This window comes from Ipomoea triloba, chromosome 3 (assembly GCF_003576645.1).
Source record: "Ipomoea triloba cultivar NCNSP0323 chromosome 3, ASM357664v1".
NCBI lineage: Eukaryota > Viridiplantae > Streptophyta > Magnoliopsida > Solanales > Convolvulaceae > Ipomoea > Ipomoea triloba.
In genome coordinates, this window is record NC_044918.1 from 30,269,145 (window position 1) to 30,292,231 (window position 23,087).

The 23,087-nt window shown below is 36.1% G+C and overlaps 3 protein-coding genes across 6 annotated transcripts in view; 1 reads left to right on the top strand and 2 right to left on the bottom strand.

Moving 5' to 3' along the window:
• Window positions 1-8,620, top strand: part of LOC116012219 (pentatricopeptide repeat-containing protein At4g30700) — an 8,810-nt gene extending 190 nt beyond the window's left edge. Inside the window, exons 1-6 of one of the 4 annotated variants that reach the window (XM_031251712.1) lie at window positions 1-1,437; window positions 1,513-2,310; window positions 3,161-3,283; window positions 5,673-6,185; window positions 6,605-6,822; window positions 8,256-8,620. The exon at window positions 1-1,437 is cut by the window's left edge and continues 190 nt beyond it. In XM_031251712.1, the coding sequence (XP_031107572.1) occupies window positions 1-1,437; window positions 1,513-2,198 (2,123 nt within the window). In that variant the 3' untranslated portion in view covers window positions 2,199-2,310; window positions 3,161-3,283; window positions 5,673-6,185; window positions 6,605-6,822; window positions 8,256-8,620. Of the gene's footprint in view, window positions 2,311-2,667; window positions 2,961-3,160; window positions 3,284-5,672; window positions 6,186-6,604; window positions 6,823-8,255 lie in introns of those variants that run through there. The other 3 variants (XM_031251709.1, XM_031251710.1, XM_031251711.1) reach the window with 3 other exon arrangements.
• LOC116012218 (cellulose synthase A catalytic subunit 7 [UDP-forming]-like) lies at window positions 3,348-8,363 on the bottom strand. Its single transcript, XM_031251708.1, has 12 exons — window positions 8,229-8,363; window positions 7,675-7,870; window positions 7,376-7,575; window positions 7,030-7,256; window positions 6,623-6,889; window positions 6,020-6,365; window positions 5,670-5,933; window positions 5,351-5,563; window positions 4,996-5,209; window positions 4,707-4,903; window positions 4,258-4,611; window positions 3,348-4,168 (listed from the first exon to the last, which is right to left on the bottom strand). Exons 1-12 carry the CDS (start codon window positions 8,301-8,303, stop codon window positions 3,587-3,589), a joined length of 3,135 nt encoding a protein of 1,044 aa, XP_031107568.1. The 5' UTR covers window positions 8,304-8,363; the 3' UTR covers window positions 3,348-3,586.
• Window positions 8,621-12,132: 3,512 nt separating the features above from the next.
• LOC116013536 (translation initiation factor IF3-4, chloroplastic-like) lies at window positions 12,133-18,692 on the bottom strand. Its single transcript, XM_031253349.1, has 9 exons — window positions 18,379-18,692; window positions 18,057-18,096; window positions 17,912-17,971; window positions 17,118-17,170; window positions 16,834-16,889; window positions 15,993-16,026; window positions 14,942-15,014; window positions 14,742-14,834; window positions 12,133-12,544 (listed from the first exon to the last, which is right to left on the bottom strand). The coding sequence occupies exons 1-9, from the start codon at window positions 18,603-18,605 to the stop codon at window positions 12,404-12,406; spliced, it is 777 nt and encodes a 258-aa protein (XP_031109209.1). The 5' UTR covers window positions 18,606-18,692; the 3' UTR covers window positions 12,133-12,403.
• Between the last annotated feature and the right edge of the window lie 4,395 nt (window positions 18,693-23,087).

Below are 23,087 nucleotides of genomic sequence, written 5' to 3' on the forward strand. Positions count from 1 at the left end.
ATGCCATAGCTCATGCCAAGCTCATCTTCAACGCCTTCAATTGCATCAGCCCTCCTGATCTATTTCTCTACAATGTTATCCTCAGAGGGTTCTCTCAGAACAACTCGCCCTTTGATTCTCTCTCCATGTACCTCCGCCTTCGCGGGAAAACGAAACTTATACCCGATAATTTCACGTACTCGTTCGTTGTTTCGGGTGTTTCTTCATCTGGGTATGAGAAGTTTGGGGTGTTGCTCCATGGGCATGCAATCGTTTCCGGGTATGGCTCGGATTTGTTTGTTGGGTCTGCTTTGGTGGATATGTATATGAATTTCGAGAGAATTGGTCATGCGTGCAAGGTGTTTGATGGAATTACTGGTCCGGATACTGTGGTTTGGAACACCATGGTCTCTGGGCTGGCGAGGAATTGTTGTTTTGATGACGCAGTTCGGGTTTTTCGCAATATGGTTGTGAGTGGGACTCCATTTGATTCTACTACGTTGTCAGTAGTTCTTACAGCTGTGGCTGAGCTGCAGGCATTGAGGCTGGGGATGATGGTTCATTGCCTGGCTGTAAAGGCTGGGTATCATTTTCATGATTATGTGATTACAGGGTTGATTTCAGCCTATTCAAAATGTGGGGATGTTAAAACTGCAGAGATGTTGTTTGAACAAATTAGAAAACCAGATTTGATTTCATATAATGCAATGATTGCTGGGTTTTCCTGTAACAGTGAGATTGAATCTTCGGTGAGGCTATTCAATAAATTGCTTCTTTCAGAGCAGAAAGTTAAATCTAGCACTATTGTTGGTTTGATTCCAGTGTATTTTCCATTTGGTCATCTAGATCTTAGTTGTTCAATACATGGTCTTTGTTTGAAAACAGGGATGATTACAAATCCATCAGTTTCTACTGCACTGACTACGGTTTATTGTCGCCTGAATGAAATCGAATCAGCTAGGCAGCTATTTAATGAATCCCCAGAGAAAAGTTTGGCTTCTTGGAATGCTATGATATCGGGATATACACAAAATGGTCTGACAGAAATGGCAATTTCTCTCTTTCTTGAAATGCAAAAGTTAGATATCCATCCCAATCCTGTCACAATCACAAGTATACTTTCAGCTTGTGCTCAACTTGGAGCTCTAAGCATTGGAAAATGGGTCCATGAATTGATAAACAAGGAGAATTTTGAGTCCAACATTTATGTTCTAACTGCTTTAGTTGACATGTATGCAAAGTGTGGAAGCATTGACAAGGCTCGGCAATTATTTGATGCTATGCTGGAGAAAAATGTAGTCACTTGGAATGCCATGATTTCTGGTTATGGCCTACATGGATATGGCCGTGAATCATTAATGCTCTTTGATAAAATGCTTGGTTCTGGAGTTCACCCAACCGGAGTTACTTTTCTTTCTCTACTTTATGCTTGCAGTCATGCTGGTTTGGTAGTAGAAGGTGAGAATGTTTTCTATTCCATGGTTCATAATCATGGCATTAAGCCCTTGTCTGAACATTATGCTTGCATGGTAGACCTCTTAGGTCGAGCTGGGAAACTAGAAAAGGCCCTGGACTTCATAAACAAGATGCCTGTGGAGCCTGGTCCAGCAGAATGGGGTGCTCTGTTAGCTGCTTGCATGATCCACAAGGACTCTAATCTTGCTCAATTGGCCTCTGAAAAGTTGTTTGAATTGGATACTGAGAATGTTGGGTACTATGTACTTCTATCAAATATATATTCTGCAGACCGCAACTATCCTCAGGCTGCTTCAGTAAGGCAAATGGTTAAAAAGAGAAAGCTAGCTAAGATCCCCGGATGTACTCTAATTGAAGTTGATGGCCACCCATATGTCTTTAAATCTAGTGACCAATCACACCCTCAATCTTCTGCCATTTATGCAAAGCTCGAGGAATTGATGGAAAAGATGAGGGAGGCTGGATTTCAGGCGGAGACCAGCATAGCATTGCATGATGTGGAAGAGGAGGAAAAGGAGTTAATGGTTAAAGTTCATAGTGAGAAGCTAGCCATTTCGTTTGGGCTTATAACTTCTGAACCAGGAACTGAGATCAGGATAATCAAGAACCTAAGGGTCTGCATTGATTGCCATAATTTCACTAAATTTATTTCCAAGATCACTGGGAGAGTTATTGTTGTGAGGGATGCCAATAGGTTTCACCATTTCAAAGATGGAACATGTTCTTGTGGAGATTATTGGTGAAAGAGTCTTTCTCTCTTTTGAACTCTTAAGAGGATTGGAATCTGCAGATGTTCATACCATTGATGATTTTGATATTAGAGGAATTGAGATTCAAGCCATCTTAAAATGCAAAGTAAGCTCTTCTCATCTATGCAAATATATCATTTTTAGTATGCTACAACCTAAGAAGAATTGTTATTTCCACTGCTCTCGTGATAAAACTTAGTTGTCTTTCTATATCTTGCCTCATCCCAGAAAGACAAGATCGACAAATGAATAACGACTTCTGTGTGGTATTGGAGTGATCTTTTTTCACACAGTTCCACTATGTTCATGAAATAAATTTAATTCTTATTAAGAGATACACCATAGGGGCAGTTTAGTGTAAAGGAAGAAAGTACAGAGTGCAATTTCTAACTTGGGACTTCATGTTGATCTAAGACATCTAACTATGCTTTTTCTTTTTCTCTTCTTTTTTTCTTTTCTGCAGGACCCTGCTTTCTTTCCTGGTTATCTTCACTATACTTTGCTAAATTCTTTTGTTCCATGTGACCATGTTTTGGATAGGATAAATGTTAGACCAACTGACCAAAGTTTCTGGAATTCCTATTTTTCATACTCTAGTGTGGTACTGGTGGTCAGTTGTTTCTAAACTAGCCTATTGATTTCAGTAAATACTTTCATTTTTTGGTAGAACGCCTACATCTTATTGTATGGTATCTAAATGTTTAGTTCCAAAAAACCAACTGAAAGAAATATCAGACAAATTTCTATCAAGCTGAATCTCTGTGCTGAATGAGTGAATTCTGATGAATTACTTTCCATTTACAAGCACTATTAGCAGTATTGTATAAGACAAATGTGTGCATAACTTTATGCAATGTTATTCAATAATATTGCCAAATATCATGGTCTAGAATTAGGTATGCAAAACCCACCAAGTACATAATTATAAAATTTTTCATTGTTTATGTATTTTTTAGGTTCAATCTAAGTTTTCCCAGATGAAATTTTGCTCAGGTGGCCAGTTGATTATCATCTGCTGACTCTGTAAGCGGCTTCAAAGTAGTACAATTTGAAGATATTTCCCATACTAGAACCATGAGGTACAAAGTACTCTCAGCTTAATTTGGTTTCCAAAGAAAATATGACTTAAATGTCAAATATTGATTACACTAGAATTCTTGATATCTCTAAACTGCAGAAAAATTGAAGTACATCAGATATTTAATTCTTCCATTTGACACATGATGATTGAGTGCAAATTCTTATGCTTGACAAAACTTTTCATGCTGGTTTATTCTTTCATCTTCAACTCCACATTGATGGGTCTTACATTTTGATACATAAAAAATTTACATGTATTCTCCAAAGAGCATGACTTTCAAAATAAAGTATAGAAATATAACTCAGCAGTTGAGTCCGCATTGCTTGACATCAGGTCCCTTGGTTTTTAGCACAAACGGATCAATTCTAACCCATAGCAAAGAAAAGATGGAAGCCAAGAGTACTGACCATATAACAACAATGGTTGGTGTCCTGTTCTGCCGACCCATAAGACCTTTAAGGAATGGGTATAAATGAACAATAACCCAGAAAGCAAAGAAGAGCTTTCCAAAGAGGGGACCCCAAGATTGGGAACCATTGTTTATGGCATCAGAGATTCCAGCCACAACCCCAACTAGGTTGATTATTAGGATTGTTGTGGGCGGGATTAGGAGTGTTGTCCATTTAAAGGTGTATAGTTCTCCAAATTCCTCATCATCTACTGCCTTAGATGTGACAGTGAAGTTGGTATCTATTCCAGCCAAAACCTTCAGAAGACCTTGTACAACTGCAAAGAGGTGAGCAGATATTCCTCCAATAACCCAGAACTGCTCATTTCTCCACCATTCCTCAATGCTAACACCACTCCACCTAAGCTCTAGAATGCCCGTAGCAAAGATTGAGAGGAAAAGAGCGATGAAGAAGAGACTTGCGAGGGTACTTATCTGAATCAATCATATATAACATCTAGTTCAATAAACATAGAATATCCCAGCTGTTAATTGGTAAATATGACTGAAGAAATATGTTTTACCTCTGGCATAATGAATTTTCCAGTGAGTAAGCAGATGGCAGGGAGAGTACAGTAGGCTAGGAGAGGTAAGGATGTGAAAGGATAGACAGTTGTGTTGACATATGAAAATCGCTCAAGCCACTTGAGCTTTCCTCCCTTGTAGCCATACCAAACTGGGCTGTGCCGACTGAAAAATATCTCAACTGAACCAAGAGCCCAACGAAGGACTTGGTTTAGACGATCTGATAGATTGATGGGAGCTGAACCCTTGAATGCGGCCAATTTGGGCATGCAGTAGACTGACCTCCAGCCACGACAATGCATCTTGAAACCCGTTAAGATATCCTCTGTGATTGAACCGTAAATCCAACCTAACTGTATTTGTAATGGCCATTGGGACCAATACGTTAGAGAATCTTATGATTACTAGCATGCACATATACAGTGAGATTGACTTTCTTTTTTTGTACCTCAGTTCCCCATTCTGTCTTGTCTTCATAGCCACAACTGATCACATGGATGGCTTCTTTGAGTAAAGCTGCAGGGCTTGATGAAGGTGGTACACCACCATCAACCATCAAAGTTGAGGTCACAAATATTGCTGATTGTCCAAACTTCTTTTCAAAATTCATCTCAGACATCAGTACCTCCTTATCATCATTAAATCCTAAGTGTGAAACAATTAGAGATCCCTTAGTAATATGAAGTTAATCTAGAGAAGTTTTCAGAAAATAGTAGAAAGGAAAAACTATAAGAAACCTTCAACATTTGCAGCATCGCCATTTACTCCATGTTTAGTATAATTCTCAAGTGCTTTTCTGCGTCCAAAGCATGGGCAACAGTCACAGCTCACCATTTTTGGACGCTTAGCACGCTTTGGAGGGTCATATCCATATAAAGCTTGTCTTCTAAAAACACATCCTGTACCGACATATACAGGGCCTTGTATTCCATCTAGGCCTTTCATGTTAATCTGGTCATGAATTAGAGATAAGCATCTAAGTGGCCAAAACCGTAGAACAGGTTCATAAGTTAAATATAATACTGTACTAGGTGAAAGAAACATAAAGAATCAGGAAAATATTAGAATTGAATTTTTCCTGTAAGATCTTACATCAAAGAAGACTGTGTTTCTGTTTGCATATCTATCGTGCTTGTCTATTCCATCAAATCTTTGAGGAAACTGGACATAGCAAACTTTTCTTCCTATTGTTTGGTCCATCAAAAAACACATTGCTTCTCTCACTGCTTTGCTGTTGTTTAAGTAATGATCACAATCCAAGTTAAGCATGAAGGGCGCATTGGTAAGAACTCCAGAGACACGAACCTGCAATTTGCCTCACATAAATAGGAGATCTCATAATTCATAAAAGTTTATAGAAGCTGTATTCTTGTGTTTTGATCATTGAAATAACAGAAGCAGTTATCTTTACCAGGGCATTCATAGCACCAGCTTTTTTGTGATGCTGGAAGCCTGGCCTCTTCTCACGAGATACATAAACAAGGCGAGGAAGCTCATTTCCTTCCACATCAGGTCCTCCACTTTGGCCCAAAAAAACTTGGATCATGCCAGGATGGTCCCTCGTATTATTTCCTGGCCAAGGTGTTCCATCTTGCATGATCCACCCTCCCGGAGGAACTTTAGTGGCTTTTGCAACGAGTGCATTAATTCTAACCTTGAACTCTTCATATTCTCTCTGTATGCAAAAGATATGTCATTGCCAACTGAGAAATATCTCTCTGAAATGAGATGAAGTGTTTCAAAAAGTGAAAAAGTGTGTACCTTCATTGCTCGTCTATCCTTGACAAATGTTGCCTGAACTTTGTCCTTGAGGTAATCTATTTTCTGAGAGAAGTACATCTCTGGTGCTCGTGGCTCTATGGCAAACTTTTTGCAGAAGGGAACCCATTTGCGGGCAAATTCAGCAGTTTCGGACAGTGATTCAAAGGTACACATTGAGGCACCATCATCAGATATATAGCATGATATTTTCTCAACTGGGTAGTCCATTGCTAATATTGAGAGGACTGTGTTAGCGGTAACGAGAGGAGGTTCCTTAAAGGGATCCACTGTACTGACAAAGACATCCACTGGAGCTAGCATATTTGGTTCTCCCTCCCTCTCATATCTGCACACAAGTTTTATGAATTATGATTCTTTTAGAACTGTAAAGCTTTCCCTTCAAATCATAGCTGGGAGGAATTCAATTCCTTTCCTTAATTTGGAATTGGAATTTATATTTAATATTTGTTAGAGTTTTCCCAAAGATACATAATACCCCTATTCTTTAATGATCTGTTGTTATCACTGCCTCTTCTGGTGATTTCAAATACGAACATTTTAACTGCTTTTAATGGGTTTGTATAGATCAAAGATATCTCTCACCTGAAAGAAAGACGGTCAAGGTAGGTCTCGCGGTCAATGGGGAACCATTTGGGGAACTGATCAAGGATCCAGGAGAAGGCAAACCAGATCTCACATACTATGGAAGTTAGCCAGAGGCCAATGGCATCATGAACAGGGTTGAGGATTCGATAGCGGAGGAAGAGAGCTAAAATCACCAGCCTGGCCACAATCACCATCCGGTAAGGGTTGATCTTGCTTGATGCAATTGGTACTTTCCTTGATAATGGTTGTCTTGCCTCATCCACCCTATATTTGATCACACGTCAATGTTTGTTAGTAATGCATGGAACTGCACTTACCCATTCTTCATCCATACCTAATTAATTATTTTGCAGTCTATGATTCTACATAGAATAAATTGGTTGTCACGTAAGATTTATACATACAAGGCCATATTAGGATCAGCATAGTCATCGTGTTCAGCTCCCAAATTTCCATACTGTTGCGTTTTCCATTCATCCATTCTTTCTTTCCAGCTTCCTTCTTTTTTATCATCCCACCTCGCACTCTCAGGCTCTGACATTGGATAGGGATGGATTCTTCTGTGAAGAGATGATCCTAGCATCTGCTGATCTCCATTAGGGTGACTTGATATTGGGAATTCCCCACTTACCTGTGTGCAAGGATTTTTGGATGAATTCTTTCTCTTTTTTTTTTTTTTTTGTTTTTTTTTGTTTTTGTTTTTTGTTTTCTACATGCAGCATGTAAAATGAGGGTTTATTTGTTACTTACCGGATGAGAGCGCATGCCTGCTATGACAGGAGGGTACTGTACAGTGTCCTCATCTTCTTGTCCTCTTCCATAGCTCATCTTACCATGAAGCATTGTTTCAACAATGTTTCTGTTTGTATTTTTCTCATCATCAATCTTAAATTCATGCTCGATGTCATCAATATCTTCCTCATCTTCATCTCCTTCCACCCTTGGACTCCCTTTTGAAGAAGTAAATTAATTGGATAATGAAGAATGGCAAAAATATGCATGATATTTGATGAATTTTGCAAACTCATATAGTATTTATATATAATTACCTTTGAGGCGTTTGTATCTGGTCTTGCACTGGGGGCAGTGTTGAGTTCCTTCTCTTCTCTCATACTCATAGCATGGGCGGCATGCCGGAAAACCACACTCATTGCATGCCACAAACAGATCTCCATCCACTGTTAGCCCTACTTCATCTCCACATATCTCACAAACTTGTCCAGTCAAATCCTTCAATGCCTTAGGCTGCATGCCCCAACGTTACGTTAACACAAACATCAACTATTGTAACTTCAATTCCATCCAAATCTCAACTTTTATTCAAAACCACATACAGCAAGGATATAGATTGATTATATTGTAATCATGCTTTGCTTTATATTATATAGTTCCCTTTTCACAAGTTTGGCAAATCCATGAATTGTAGATTTTACAAAACTTGGATTGTTTGCAGTTCATTTTCATGAACTTTACAGAATGGGAATAAATTTATGAGTATTATTAGATTTTGGAGGGCACGTACTCCAGTATCTCGCATGCCATGCATGTTAAGTTATATATAATGCACAATATAATATATATATATATATATATATACACTTACCTCTTCATGGCCATGGATGACAACCAGCTCATTTCGATTATGAGAACCAGCAACGAGCCCCGCGCTGGCTTCCATGGTAGAGAATGGAGGAGAGGAGCTTTGGGTGAATGAATGGTGAATGGTGAGAATGGTAAGGTGATCTTAAAGAAGGAAGGATATGGATGGGAGGGTAATATGTATGTATATTTTGTAGTGTCTCTTTCTGAATGCCTTTCTTGTACCTAATGTGTCAATGTTTAGGGAGGTGAGTTGGGTGTAGAGTCCCCATTGCCTTAGCTTCAAGTTAAGCCTCCCCACTGCCTACTGTATCAACCCACCAACATACCCATGCCCATTCCTCTCTGCCAGTTTTTGGTTGGTTGGTTGTCTATTTCATTTATTTTTTTCCGGAAGTTTTTTTTAATGATGGAATTTACATTAGAATAATATTCATTTCTTATTCTTATCAATTTGTTAAGAGAAAAAAAAACATTGTTGTTGATCCAAGGCCGGTAAAGGACCAAGTCTAGTAATTGGTAGTTAGGGGGATTGTTGGACGGAAGCTGGTGAAGGGCCAAGTTCAGCACCCTGCCTCTCAAAAATGTTGTGACAGTATATTAAGGAAATAAAGACGTGCTTTAATTGTGAGTTATAACTTTTAACGTAGTGCTAAACGTTTCATCTTAACAATTTTAATTTGATTTCAACATATATTATTAGCTATGAACACATTAAAGTTTGGGATTTTGTTGTTTAAAGTATTGTTTGGTGTTGGTCCCATTCACGTACCAAAGGCAGTGTGTTGATGTACGTAGCGCATGGTTTTCTAGCGTAGTGTCAGAAGAAAATTGGGTTGCAAGAACTTCATTCTAAAGTTACCCTAAAAAAATAAATCATCAATATAATAAACGTCGACCAACAATGTCTTTTTTTGCTTCACCATTTGACCCTTTGTAGGTAGGGCTGTGGACTGTGGTGGGGGAATGTGTATAGCTTGTGAATCAACAATTTTTTTTGGGTGTATGAGTGTATCTAAAGTTTTCACCGTCGAATACCGTCACTAATTCTATCGTTACATTGTAAGTAGGGATGGCAATTTCAATCCGCCCCGTGGATATCCACCCCGATGGATCGGGTTTTTTTGGGTGATAGTGGGTGGTGGATCGGGTTGGATTCGGGTTCTATGTACAAAACCCGCCTAGAACCCCACCCGATCCACCATGTGTGTGTATGTATATATATAATAGTAAAATAAGTATTAGTATGTAGTTTATTATCAAAGTTTCTATAACTTTTGATAACTTTTTACTATTTTTATATTTAAACAACTAAGTTTTTTTTAAAAAAAATTAACAATTTAGTTATTATATTTGGATATTTTTATTATTTTTTGTTTTAATATAACTAATGAATTTTTTTATTTTATTATGTGTAAGTAATTTAAATATTAATTTTTCAAAAAAATTAATAAGATGATAAGTGGTGGGTACCCGAGTGGGCACCCGCACCCGGTGGGGGTGAGGATGGATTCTAAAAAAGTCCACCCGATGCGGGTTGGGGGTGGGGGTGGGTGGAGAAAATATAAGGTAGGTCGGGTGATGGATGTAGCCCTCCCCAATCCACACCAGACCTATTGCCATCCCTAATTGTAAGCACTTCTATTGGGCGGAACAGCTAGCCAGAAAATTTAAGGTTCGTTTTTTCATCGTCGGAAACATCCCAATTTTTACTATCAAAACTGTTGTTTTCACTAAGCTACCTCTTCCCAGCGAGGGTTTCCTTACACGTGTGGATCCATGGGAGTTTTTTGGACAATCCGTTGTGTTCAAATATATATATATATATATATATATATATATATATATATATATATATGCGGTTGGAGTGTTCAGGTGCAGTTGTGTGATGAAAGGAGAGTCATTGATCTTGTCAAAATTAACGTTCGGATTAACAACGTTAAGAAAAAAACATGGCGGCAATTTAATCATTTTTTATATGGGTCAAACTTAAGGTGTGTAGGTATTGTGCTTAAGGTGTGTTGTGTGCCTTTAGGTGCATGATTTTTGTGCTTAAGGTGAGTGTAGTTGAGAACTTAAGGTGCGTAAGTTCAGTGCTTAAGGTGTATATGTTTTGTACTTAAGGTGCGTGATTTTTCTTTTAAGGTGCATGGTTTTTGTGCTTGAAGGTGCGTCAGTTCTTTAGCTGATAACTTAAGTGCATTTTTTTTTAAACTTAAAGTGTGTCGGTCTAAAACTTTAGGTGCGTGATTTTTCTTCTTAAGGTGCGCCATGCCGCCATTGTTATAAACTAAAGGTGTGCAATGTTAAGATTTAAGGTGCGTCATTTTAACACTCAAGGTGCGTCATTTTTAGCTTATGCTTTTCTCCCTTCTAGATGCGCGTTTTTTTTTTTTGTTTTATAAATTTCATTGATTTTAACCGTTGATCTAGATTTGATCAACGACACAAATCTAACTGCATAACTTCACCTGAGACCTCTTCCGCGACTGAACCCCAAAATATATATATATATATATATATATATATATATATATATATATATATATATATATATATATATATATATATCAGCTAAATCTACCTTTATCTTCATAATTTGCTCCAGGAGATCATCCTCTTCCAAAGGTGACTTGAAGGGGCTGTCCAACAAATGCACGGTTGAGAGCATTGGTAAAACCCTTAACCCTAGAGAGAATTGAAGATGTAGTTTATTAGAGCCAAAAGTAAATTTTAGACTAGCTTATAGAGCTTTATCTTATTAAAAAATGCCTTTCAAATAAAGTTTTATCTTTCATTAAGGCCCTGTTTAGTAAATAATCAGCCTATTAGCCAATTTTGGCTTATTTGATCCCTATTAGTTGTTTGGTTAATAAGTTTTTTGTAACTCTAAAATACTAAAATTCAAAAGGCTACTCAAAGTAGCATTTTCAATTAGCTTTTTGAGAAAAAATTTTATACCAAACAGCTATCAGCTAACAGCCAACCCAATCAGCCAACTTTTTACAATCGGCTAATATTATTAACAAATCATACCTTCTAACCCAAACAGCCAACCCAATCAGCCAACAGCCATTTACCAAACAGGACCTAAGAGTTTATTATAAACTACAAATAATCCACAAACTATTTCAACTTATTTATGTAATTATTAATTTAAATGAGCTAAAGTACAGTGCACATCTCATAATGCATTTTTGCCATACAACTAAAATTAATGTTTTGATCCATTTATTCCACATCACTAGTACTATAATCGAGTTGAGGGGTCAAGTTTTTAAATCCATTTATTATTTCACGTCGAGTGGCCAGAAACGGAATGCTCTCTTTAAGATGTGTTTGGAAATCAAGAAAAATGACTTCTGCAAAATAAATCATTCTCCAAAAAACATTTTCTTTTCCGATGTTCGATTACATTCTAAAAAACTGTCTTAGTGGTTTTGGTTACATTTCAACCCGTTGGCGTTTGATCGAACACTCAAATTTGTTGTTTAAACAACCGAGAAGAAGCAACCGGTGCACTTGTGGCTGCTAAACGATGGTGGCTGGTGGTTGTGCCTTGTTGGAAAGGTGCCTGGACGACAATGGCAGGTGGTTGCAGACCAAAGCCAAGAAGGAAGTCAACATCCCCAAAAAAGGGAAAGCCATTTTTTTCTAAAAAATGTCTATTTTTCATTGTCCAAAGCCTTGTTTTCCTACTCAAAAAAAAGCCTTATTTTCCAGACTTTAAATTTTCCACCTTACAAAACAGTCAAACACAGGAAACCCGAAAAATGATTTCCCGAGTTTCCAAACACACCCTTAATCCATAATCCCAACTATCTAATCTAAACTAAATATATAAGCTTTAACAAAGGGATCCCATGTAAACTGAAGATCACAGCCTTACATGTTATTCCAAAATCATATACCACAATTACAAATTCATTCATAATCATAACCTCAAATTGGCCAGTGCAAAATGTTGAAAAACAAGTATCAGCCTCTTCAAGTATAAATAATTTGTTTCATCCTATCAAAATGTTACTACAAAATTAAAGGCCAAAAGCTGCATGCCACAAATATACATAATAATGCACATATAATGTTGTATTGTACAACATTAATTTTATACATGAGAATGAGATCCTGGTAAGTCTCAGGGTTGAGTAAGGTTCAAGTTCTTACTATCATTCATAATCAAACACCAGCAGAGACTTCAGTTGCTGATTTCTCCTTTTTCTTCGGCTGTTCTTGAGCTTTCTGTGCAATAGCTTTATTCGGAACCAGAATGATAAACATGTTCCGGTCATTGAAATTCTTTCCCTCCAGAGTAGCAAGCTGTGATGTGCACAAGAAGACAGAACAGTAAGACAGACTAAAACAGGTGAGTTATCAAACTATATATAATCAGCACAAGAAAGAACGATGACGTGACTCAGTATATACAAATGATCAAGAAGAGAAACTAATTTAAGTAGGGTACAAGAGTGCTTCCAAAGGATAACTAAAGGTATCTGCTGAAACAAAGGGATATATCTAGCCAATATCAATGAGAAGACACACATAATGATGAAGAGAAAAAAAAAAAAAAGAAAAATAGTTGGTTTTTTATGTCAGCATTTCCTGATAGTTTATTGGAAATATTAATTAAAAGGCCAGAAATAAAATATTATAGTGCCAAAATTGAACACCTTCAGGGAATAAATATGGCAAACCAAAAATAACATAGAAGCACAAGCAAACATGACAATGCCAAAATTGAGTACCCTTTGGGAAAGAAGCTCAGCAAGTCAGCAACAGAACCCAAAAGAAAAAGAATCCTTCAAGTTTCACCACAAGACCGAAAGTTAAGGAGGTTAGACAAGCTTATATAGGGGTATAATGGACCTAACTAACGGGCTAGGTTAAACTAGGGTTACAATAGGCTTTTTAATTTCAATAATTCAGCACCTGTTCTCTTGGGTAAAAATTGTCAGTCATTGAAGAAGGATGTGTATATCCCTTGAAACACCTGTTCTCTTGGCAAAATTAAATATTGACCAATAGACATGTAACTTATCAAGTCTGCATAGAGCATGCTCTTTGCATATGATTAAGACTTGCTCATAATAGAAGAGGGATTAAACGCAAGTTGGAATTATGGAGCCTACACTAGAAGGTAAGAGGCATGAGTAGTAAAAAAACTGAATATGTACACTTAAATTTTAATGCCACTAGCACTAAAGGAAATAAAGGAGTGACATTGGAAAAAATGAATGTTCCTGAGTGTATGTGGTTCTGCAACTTTGGTATATAATAATCATAAGATTGAGGCAAGTTGGAAGAAGTCGGCCACTATTTTATGTTACTGTAAAACTGAAATTTGCAAGTTATACAGCATACTAACTAGGTTTGCTATACTATATGGCAGAAAGTATTGGGCGGCAAAGAAAAAAATGCCCATGAGATAGTTGTCATGTAGATGAGAATGCCAACTTGGATATGTAGGATTACAAGAAACAGATCATATTAGATTGCAATTAAGGCTTAGTCAATTTTATTTGGGCATCTCAATCAGCATTAAGGAAAGGAAAAAGTCTTCTCAAATGGGCCACCCTATATTATGTGTACTTTGCCAGAATGAACTACTACTAAGTGCTTGTTTAGCCAGCAGTTTATTGCCTCTTATCTTTCTTTTTTATTTTGTTTGAGTACTACTAACTCTATTACAATGTAGTATCTGTCCATACATACCTTCTCAACCTATTGAAGCACAAAAAGTCAATGCTCCCACTGGGGTTCGAACCTGTGACCTCCTATTTGGGAGATTCACAGAAGTGCCATTGAACTACAAGCTACTTGGCCAAACATGGTTTTTAACCAAGTGCTTTTGAAGTAGATAAAGAGGCAATTTGCCTCTTTTTTTGAGAATCGTTAATTTGAGGTTTTTCCAAGAAGAGCACTTTGGTTTAAGAAACTTATAAGAACTAATGTGCTTACCAAATATTAAATAAATTTAAAAAAAATTATTGAAAAAGTTCTGTTTTATAAGCTCTTTCTAAAAATGAACTTTTTGCGTCTTTATCTTTACTTGGGCCAAACAAGCACAAAATCAGAATTCCATGTCTCTGTGTAGGGGAACAAGTGGGTTTCATAAATTTATTGACACAGGATTTAAAAAATAAAAATAAATAAATAACCTCCTTGATGAACTGTGGAAGATGTGGCTTCATTTGAGAGAATTTTCCAAGTTCATTTCCCTAACTTAAGATGTTCCTATTTATACAAGTAAAGACAGGCAATGAGTCTAGTTCACTTGCACTCACCATTTCCACTTTTTATTGATCACCAATCTACTACAAATGTCATAATACAAGTTTCACCACTAGTTGCAGCCAGTTGCTTCAGATTAGCATCTTAACCACTACTTTATGTGTATGTTCATCTTATGATTTAAATGGAGCTTATGTATTGTAAGATACTAAGATGAATAGTAAAGTTAGCATCTCTCAACATCAGTATCATTTAACATGTTAAAATGGAGAACACCACGTACCTCTCCAACATCATTTTGAAATTGCTTGAGTAGCTCAACAGCCTTACTTCTGAACTCATTCTCACGGCCCTTTAAATTCACAATAACTTTCACCTGCAAAGAAATTAGGTTCATATATAACAAGTACAAAAATATTTCTGATACTACATTTAGAGGGCCTGTGAACTGGTAAATGCATAAAACCTCAAATAGCAAGCAACCTTATCACCCTCTTTTAGAAACTTCTGAGCAGCTTTCAATCGCACAGAATAATCATGCACATCAATGTTGTAACTGCCAATCAAATGTTAAACAAAAATACGTTATGAGTTATTCAAGAGATTCAAATTGAATAAGCAACAAGTTTTATGGATTTGATTGTAGTTCAACAAGATAGAAGATAATTAGATAGAAGCTCTAAAACTTTTTGCCACACTGAATATGAATAATGAAATCTGGGATCAGGGTAATCGTGTTGTACAGTTTTCCAGACTAGACAAATCTCTTCGAATGCATTATTGAAATCCATCATTGACAATTATTTAAAGAATAAAAAAATTGACAGATTTTCAAAGCCAACTATATAATGTAGTAAATGGAAGATTAGACAAAATAAAAGAGGGATTATTTCATCTATTATCAATTATAATATACACTCCAGGTTCAACAGGAGGCTCTTCTAAGACATTTGAAATCTTAATTCCAAAATGCCCTTGAAACTCTTGATATTTCAATATATGTGCATTTTTTAGTTTTGTTTTCCCTTTATCCTCTTCTTTATACCCTCACCAGAAATAATAATTAACTCCCTACCATCCCATAATTGTAGTCCAATGATGTTTGCAAAATTGTGGATTGAGACACTAGCATGCTTAGCTTTGTTAGTGATGCACTGATGCCTATTATTTTTATTTTTGAAACAAAGGGGATACAACATTAGGCTAAAAGTGTGCCAACTATGCATGCTAGACTGCTAGTGACTTAATTTCAATGTCAAAGATAATAGAAGAGCACCAACAATTGAATCTAATTGAAAGAAGAATTTAAAAGGACCAAGGTGGACTCTCCAGTTAAACTTCAAAGGGTCATGGTGTAAGTGTGTAATTAATGCAAATGCATAGGTTTAGGTGCAATTGTCAAGGGATTTGAGTGAATTTATCCTAAGCAACAATTCAATAAAAACAACCTAAGCAAATTAAAGAATCAATGAAACTAAAAGTCAAAAAATAATTATCATAGCATTTCTAAGGTTAACATGGCAGAGAAACTTACCCCATTTTCAATTCCTTCAGATCCATGCGGCTGGCTGTCATCCAAATTAATTCTTTAGTAAGAAAAAGTTCTCTTTTTTATTTTTTATTTTATTTTATTTTATTTTTTTGAAAACAAACGAAACTTCACTAATATTTTTTATTGTAAAATTTAACTAAAAATTAGAGAAAAGTTCAGTTTTGGTCCACAGCTATAGTGACATTCTCAAATTAATTTTCAACTTTGAATTTGTCCACTTATAATCCTCTGACTTTTGTGGTAGTATCAATTTTGGTCTTTCCATTAGTTTTTAGGTTAAGTCCATTAAATTCAATCACATTTTTGTAAAGTCAGTATTTTGTTTTATTTCTTGTTTTCAGAATTTAATCTTTTAATTAAGATTTCAAATGTCTTAGAAAAGCCTCCTGTTGGACCTCGAGTGTATATTATAATTGATAATAGATGAAATAATCCATCTTTTATTTTGTCTAATCTTCCATTTACTACACTATGCAGTTGGCTTTGAAAATCTGTCAATTTAAAATAAAAAATAAAAAATTAGTTCATTATTTATTTGAATCAAAAATAAAACTATAACAATACTTTTTAATGTTCATCTTCTCAATAAATTAAATTAAATGACAATTTGGAAAAAATAAAATGAGAAATTTAGATGTCCTTGGAATTAACAGATTCAACCCCAAAAACTAACAAAAGGATCAAAATTGATATTGCAACAAAAGTCAGAAGATTGCAATTGAGCAATTTTGAAGCCAAGGACTAATTTTGAGGATGTCAATATAGTCAAGGGACCAAAACCAAACTTTTCTTGAGAAATTAAGTTAAAAGAAATTATATGTACCTGCACTTTTCTTCTGCTGGTCTTTTTTCTTCTTTTGCAGTTCATATCTGTATTTACTACATAGAGAAAAGCAAAATATTAATAATCTTAAACATTTAATAATGCTGGAAACATAGGTTACTATAATTTTATCACTTGAAATGCCAACATTTTGGTCATTATGAATTAGAACAGTTGCATATCTCAGTCCCAAACACGACAATGCAATGTCAAATGCAACTAATTAGTGAGCTCCTACATTTTTCCTACAAAAGCTGAAACCAGAGTAAAGAGGTGCATCTTACTTGTAATCCATTATTCTAACAACAGGAGGGTCTGCTTCCGGAGATAAAATAACCTACCAAATTTCAGGGAAACATCACAGACAATCCAAAGGATATATTTCATATGGTGAAATATGGCACCAAGAATGCTGAATTTCAATTTCAATCTTACCAATGAAATATGCCCTCTTTTGAAAAGTAAGGAGTGTTTTTTTTAATGACAGCAATAAAATATGTTTGAAAGTTAAAGCAAGTATAAGTATTTATGCACATTTCCTGTTAACATTAACACCCAACACCAAGATCTATAAGATCAAATCTAATAAGTAAACCATTTATCCAAGAAGTCTTATGATCTGATGAATGATTATACAGCAAAGGGACTTTTATTTAGTGAAATGAATACTAATTACACTCACTTTATTTAATTCCTCCCAACACTTACACCACACACTCACATCACTTTACTAGCACACACCACTACTTGCTCTCTTGATTCTCACTTTCACTCTTACATTACAATTAGGAGCATTACCCCACATTTATAGCAGTTGTATGTCAGTTAATCTACTGATCTTGAATCTTCTAGAATGGTGCTAACTATTTTAGAAACCAGTGTAATTTTCTAGAGAATGAAGGAATGTCAAGGATGCTGCTAGCTATGTTAGAAAGAAGTGGAGGGATGGGGTTGGTGCTTCTCTTTAAGATGATCAACCAATTAAGTAATATATCTCATCTCCTTTTCATACTTTCCTGTTAACAAGAGAGCAATAATTTCATCTCCAATGTTTAGGACTTCAGAGTAAGGAACATACCAAATCAAGTTCAGCATCCTCAGCTCTTTGAACAGCTTCACTTTTTGACACTATCCCAACCTGCATAACAAAACAAGATAACTCAATTTAATAGTTTGCTCACTTACAAAAAGAAATACAGTATTCATGCTACGAAAGAACTAACCATATTTTGTTGTTGATCTATAAGCCTGACTTTGTCTGACCTATTGAAAGCCACCACACGAAAACAAGTATAACATACTGTCAATTCCTATCCGAATTCAGTAAACACAAAAGGGAACTACATAATCATAAACATATATTTACAATCCAAGTAAATGAGAAACTACTGAATAAATTACTTTAAACTAAAAATAAGAATTCAGTAATCATCACAATAATAAAGGAATAAATAAATAAATAAAATACACATTTTTCATGAACTCCATAACGCATTCCCTTAAAATTGAAGAAAAAAATGAAATGAAGTTTTTAAAAACTGAGACCTGATGGAAGAGATATCAAGGGCTTCGTCGTCGTCGTCATCATCATAGTCGCGAGGACGACGGCCGCCATAGCGGGCGGAGATGGCGGTGGAGGTGGAGGTGGAGAGAAAGAAGGTAGGAGAGCGGAGGCGGAGGGTGAAGAGGGTGGTGTGATGATAAGGAAGGGAGAGGGGATTGGGTTTAGAGAGAAAGGGTTTGAATGTGAAGGTGCTGGCGAGACCAGCCATGGCGGAAAGAGGTTTGGGCAGTTTGTTTTGGGCACTAAAAATGAATCTTATCCATAAATTCAATCAACCCTGCCTCTCCCTTCAAACGCCCCGTTTATATTTCTTATTTCTATGGAAATAAATACGGAACGGAGTACTCTTTAGAGAAAACAACACTTTGAATTTTTCCCCCTCAAGTCACAAATTTCTTACACTTAAACCCCCTCACGTTTTTTTTTCTCCTTCAGTTAACCCCTTCCCATCCAACAAATTATATCATGGACCGGGGTCTATCTTGCATTGTAGAATGTAGACCCTAATTCAAAAATAAATTTCAGATTCTGTATCTGTAGTTAACACATTCTGTTAGTCAGATAGTTTCAGTACCTATAGTTTTCATATTATGTGTCAACAATTATCAAGTTATTTGTTTACATGTACAAAAACGGTTAACTGTAAGTACATAATATGTTAACTAAATGTACAGAATTTATGTATCATGGTTTACAATGCAATATGAACCATGGTCCATAGCATAACAATTGCTCCCATCCCACCCCTACAAAACCACACAGTTTATAGTCGCTCCTTGATGCAGTTGTTTTTTTGTGATCAATTGTTTCTTTTTTATTTTATTTTATTTTAAATTTCAATTCACCATAAAATGCCACATAATTGAATGAATGTGTGTGAATAGTAAATGTAGGAGAGTGTAGCAAAGTCAAAAATGAATTTCAATTCACCATAAAATGTCACATAATTGTAAGTATGATTAGGAAAGATAAAATTAGAGGGGAAGAAAAAAAATAAAACAAATATAATATATATATATATATATATATATATATATATATATATATATATATATATATAATAAAGCATTGTATCAGGCGCGCCTAATACGAGTGCACGCGCCCGCATGGGCGGCTGTTGTGCGCAAAACGCGCACAACAGCCAATGTTAAAAAAATGTCTGACTAACTTAGTGTGCTATGAACCAATGCTTGCAGATGAACTCATAGCATTCTCTCCCCTCTTTTCTCTCATGCTTTGTTGGCAATTTTCTAACATTAACCCATGAAAGAACCATTGGTAGGGTTGCTCTTATCCCTCTTTGATAATGGAAAGCATTTTATTGTGATTATATTCAAATATTTATAACTTGATAATTTAATATTAAATATTTAAATATTTACATTTGTATTAATTTTATCTAATTATAATACCCAAATCACCATTATGATGATTATATCAAAATTTGTTTATTTTTATTAATCGTCATACAATTTGGCATTATAGTATCATAATTTTTTCAAATTTATTAAAAATTACAAACAAGCGTTAAATGTTATCTTTTTGATTATTTTCTCGTCTAAATCTATTGTAGGAGTTGTTATTGACCTCAAGACTTACGAGCCTTTAACATGACGACAATGAATGTTGACTCATGGAAGAAAAATCAAGATGCTTTTGTAAAATGACGGGTAGAGAAATCAAGACCGCCAGAATTTTTTACAGGAGATAAGTTGTTTAATAGTGTAAAAAAATTTTCAAAGATTACTTATGGCCCAATTGATCGCATTGATGGGTTTGGACAATCACACAATTAGAAGAAAAAAAGTATATTTTGAGATTTGCCCGACTGGAAGAATAGTTTGCTCCGTCACAATATAAATGTGATGCATATAGAAAAGAATGTGTTTGACAATATATTTCACACAATTATGGATGTCAAAGGCACACCAAAAAATAAAGGCACACCCACTACGCGTCTTGTTTGGAAACAATTCTCGAAATACCCAAGAAAATGGACAAAAATAGAAAATCCACTAACAACAAGAATTACAAGAAATTCCACGAAATTCCAAGAATTTAAACCTACAACAAAGGTTAAATAAACCTGGCATACAAGGGACGGGAAGAACGGATTTTAGAGGTGGTTGTAAGTACGAGTCGAGTTGCCTCTGTCCTTAAAACGGTGGTTGTAAGTACGAGTCGAGTTGCCTCTGTCCTTAAAACCTTAGTTGTAAGTACGAGTCGAGTTGCCTCTGTCCTTAAAACCTTATTTACCGCCTCCCGGGGTGCTGGAGCGTTGCGGTCTAGGTTTCCCAGGATAAAACATACTACGATCCGCCGTTTGAGCACACAAACTTGGATCCGGCGAACGAGAACGTGGGATGAACACAGGTGGCTAGAACGAAGGAGGAGCAGAGTTTCGAGGAGGAAAACTGATTTTCGTCTTGTGTAAATCTCCTGCTCAACCTGGAAATATATAGTAGAGGATGTGACAAATAGCATTGAATAATGACATTCATTCCTCACATGTAACCTCCTTTCACTAAGCACGAATTTACTTCCCACTAACAACATTCATTCCTCACATGTAACCTCCTTTCACTAAGCACGAATTTACTTCCCACTAACAGTCCATTAATAAGAAATAATTCCTCACATGTAACCTCCTTTCACTAAGCACGAATTTACTTCCCACTAACAGTCCATTAATAAGAAATAATGGCAGGATTAATCACATTAATTCCTTAATGCCAAAGGTCATTCTTATGAACGGTCACAATGGAAGTGATACGTCGCTACTGGAGATCACTACGAGTTACCCTGGAAGCCACGAGACATCGCTCGTGATGTCTCGCGCGACTAAGGCGTGTGCCGTTCGGAAATTCGGCATAACTTATGCCCGCAAGGCCAACCAATTTTCGCATGCCGAGGTACGATACACGCTGATGTCTCGCACGACCAAGGCGTGCCGTTCGGAAACTCGACATAACCTTTCGAACTCATTTTGGGATTTGATTTGCACCCCCCCTGCGCACGAGAGAGAGCCTCTATGCCATACAAGTCAATTAGCTTAGAAAAGCCTCTTGTATATATAGTGGGTGAAATCCTCTTCCCAAACCAATGTGGGACAAATGCTTTTCCTTAAAGCTTTTCCCACAAATTTCCATCTCAATGGGTCTACTTTGAGAACCAATTTCTCATTCACCCATTATCCATTTTGAGCGTATAATATATCGATCTCTTCGTCTCACTACGAAGAATCCGAATCCACTTTGACCCGACCCAAATCGGATGTGGAGCCTACATATATTTATACCACAAAATAGCCACTTAAAATGTCATTTATTGCCATTTTTTCCAACATACGCGTCTAGATATGAAAGATGTGTAATGTGTAATAGGCCACAACTAGAGTTGGTGGAACCGTGGAACATAATGGATGTTTTCTTATGCCCAAAGCAAGTTGCACTTTGCAAAAAAAATAATCAACTGGCTATTTATGATTGGTTATAGTCTTTGAAACTTCTTGATGGATTTTCTTCTAATTTAGCCTCATGTGTTAGATTCTACATCATTTAAATTAATTGGGATAAAAAGTCATGACTATCATATTTTGGGAAAATAGCGTTTTTGGTCCCTGAATTGTTTTACGTTTGAAAATTTGGTCCCTATCAATTGATTTGAACAAACTTAATCCCTCAATTGTCCATAGTGTGTCATATTTAGTCCTTTGGAGTTAAATAATTATAAATTTTGTAAATAAGTTTGTTTAGGAGGCTATATTTGTCAATTACTCTCCTATTAAATATTCCTTCTCTCCCCTTAACCACTTAACGCCATCTTCATCCCATTTATGTGTATTCAAAGAAACGAAAACAAAAACTTTAATTTGAAAGTAAAAATAGTGCAGTTGCGAAAAGCTGGTGTGCGAGATACTCCGTAGGAATTACGAACCGCTTCATTGGTATTGTCTCTGAACTGCCATTGAACAAAGACAATGACTTTTGAGTATCACAATTTATTTTTTTTCAAATTGATTGTTTGTGTCCAGCTTTTGCCATGAAGAATGCCGAGAGGTTGTGGCATCTATCCCTTATGTTTGCAGCAACAAGATTCTCTAATTTGTTGACGGCTTGTTGGTGGCAGTAAGCTTTTTCCACTTCTTGAGTTGTCCTTGCAGTTGTTGGATAGATTCTCTTCTCAAGATATAGCTATCTGAGCCTGGCGATATCTCTGATCTTGTTAGAACTTCCGGCGGATCGGAGGTGGCAGACAACAACAACTTTTTGAGTTCTAATCTATTATATTATATTATATTATATTCAATTCATCTTGTATTTCCAAATTAAATGCATGCAATACTATCTATAATGAAGAAGCTAATTAAGGAGCAGTGATTCCGGGTATGCCCAACTCCCGCTCTTCTTTGTTGTAGATTTAGGATGAACCCCTGGCCTATTTCTCATGATTCATTAAGGAAACAGCTAGCAATCATCCTTTTGACAATTTGTCCAACGCCCAGATCATTTAGCTAGACATTCAGGAGCGTTGTGATTTATTTTGTTTGAGTATTGGTTAGCTGTAACCAGTGTATTTGTATTCCATACTTGGACTAGTCCGGGATTCTACCATGTATATATTCATGTATATTGATTTATAAAAAGTTTACATTTACCCCCCCCCCCCCCCCCCCCCCCCAAAAAAAAAA

What these genes read in the sequence shown, in the direction of transcription:
- LOC116013536 (XM_031253349.1), bottom strand. Translation starts at nt 18,605, where the DNA reads ATGGCTGGTCTCGCCAGCACCTTCACATTCAAACCCTTTCTCTCTAAA. An exon ending in AGGATGCTGAACTTGATTTG is followed by an intron (nt 17,171 to 17,911) that starts GTATGTTCCTTA and finishes GAAATTTGGTAG; the next exon opens with GTTATTTTATCTCCGGAAGC. An exon ending in CCAGCAGAAGAAAAGTGCAG is followed by an intron (nt 16,027 to 16,833) that starts GTACATATAATT and finishes TTTGGATGACAG; the next exon opens with CCAGCCGCATGGATCTGAAG.
- LOC116012218 (XM_031251708.1), bottom strand. Translation starts at nt 8,303, where the DNA reads ATGGAAGCCAGCGCGGGGCTCGTTGCTGGTTCTCATAATCGAAATGAG. An exon ending in GCTGATCCTAATATGGCCTT is followed by an intron (nt 6,890 to 7,029) that starts GTATGTATAAAT and finishes GATCAAATATAG; the next exon opens with GGTGGATGAGGCAAGACAAC. An exon ending in CGATGCTGCAAATGTTGAAG is followed by an intron (nt 4,904 to 4,995) that starts GTTTCTTATAGT and finishes TTTCACACTTAG; the next exon opens with GATTTAATGATGATAAGGAG.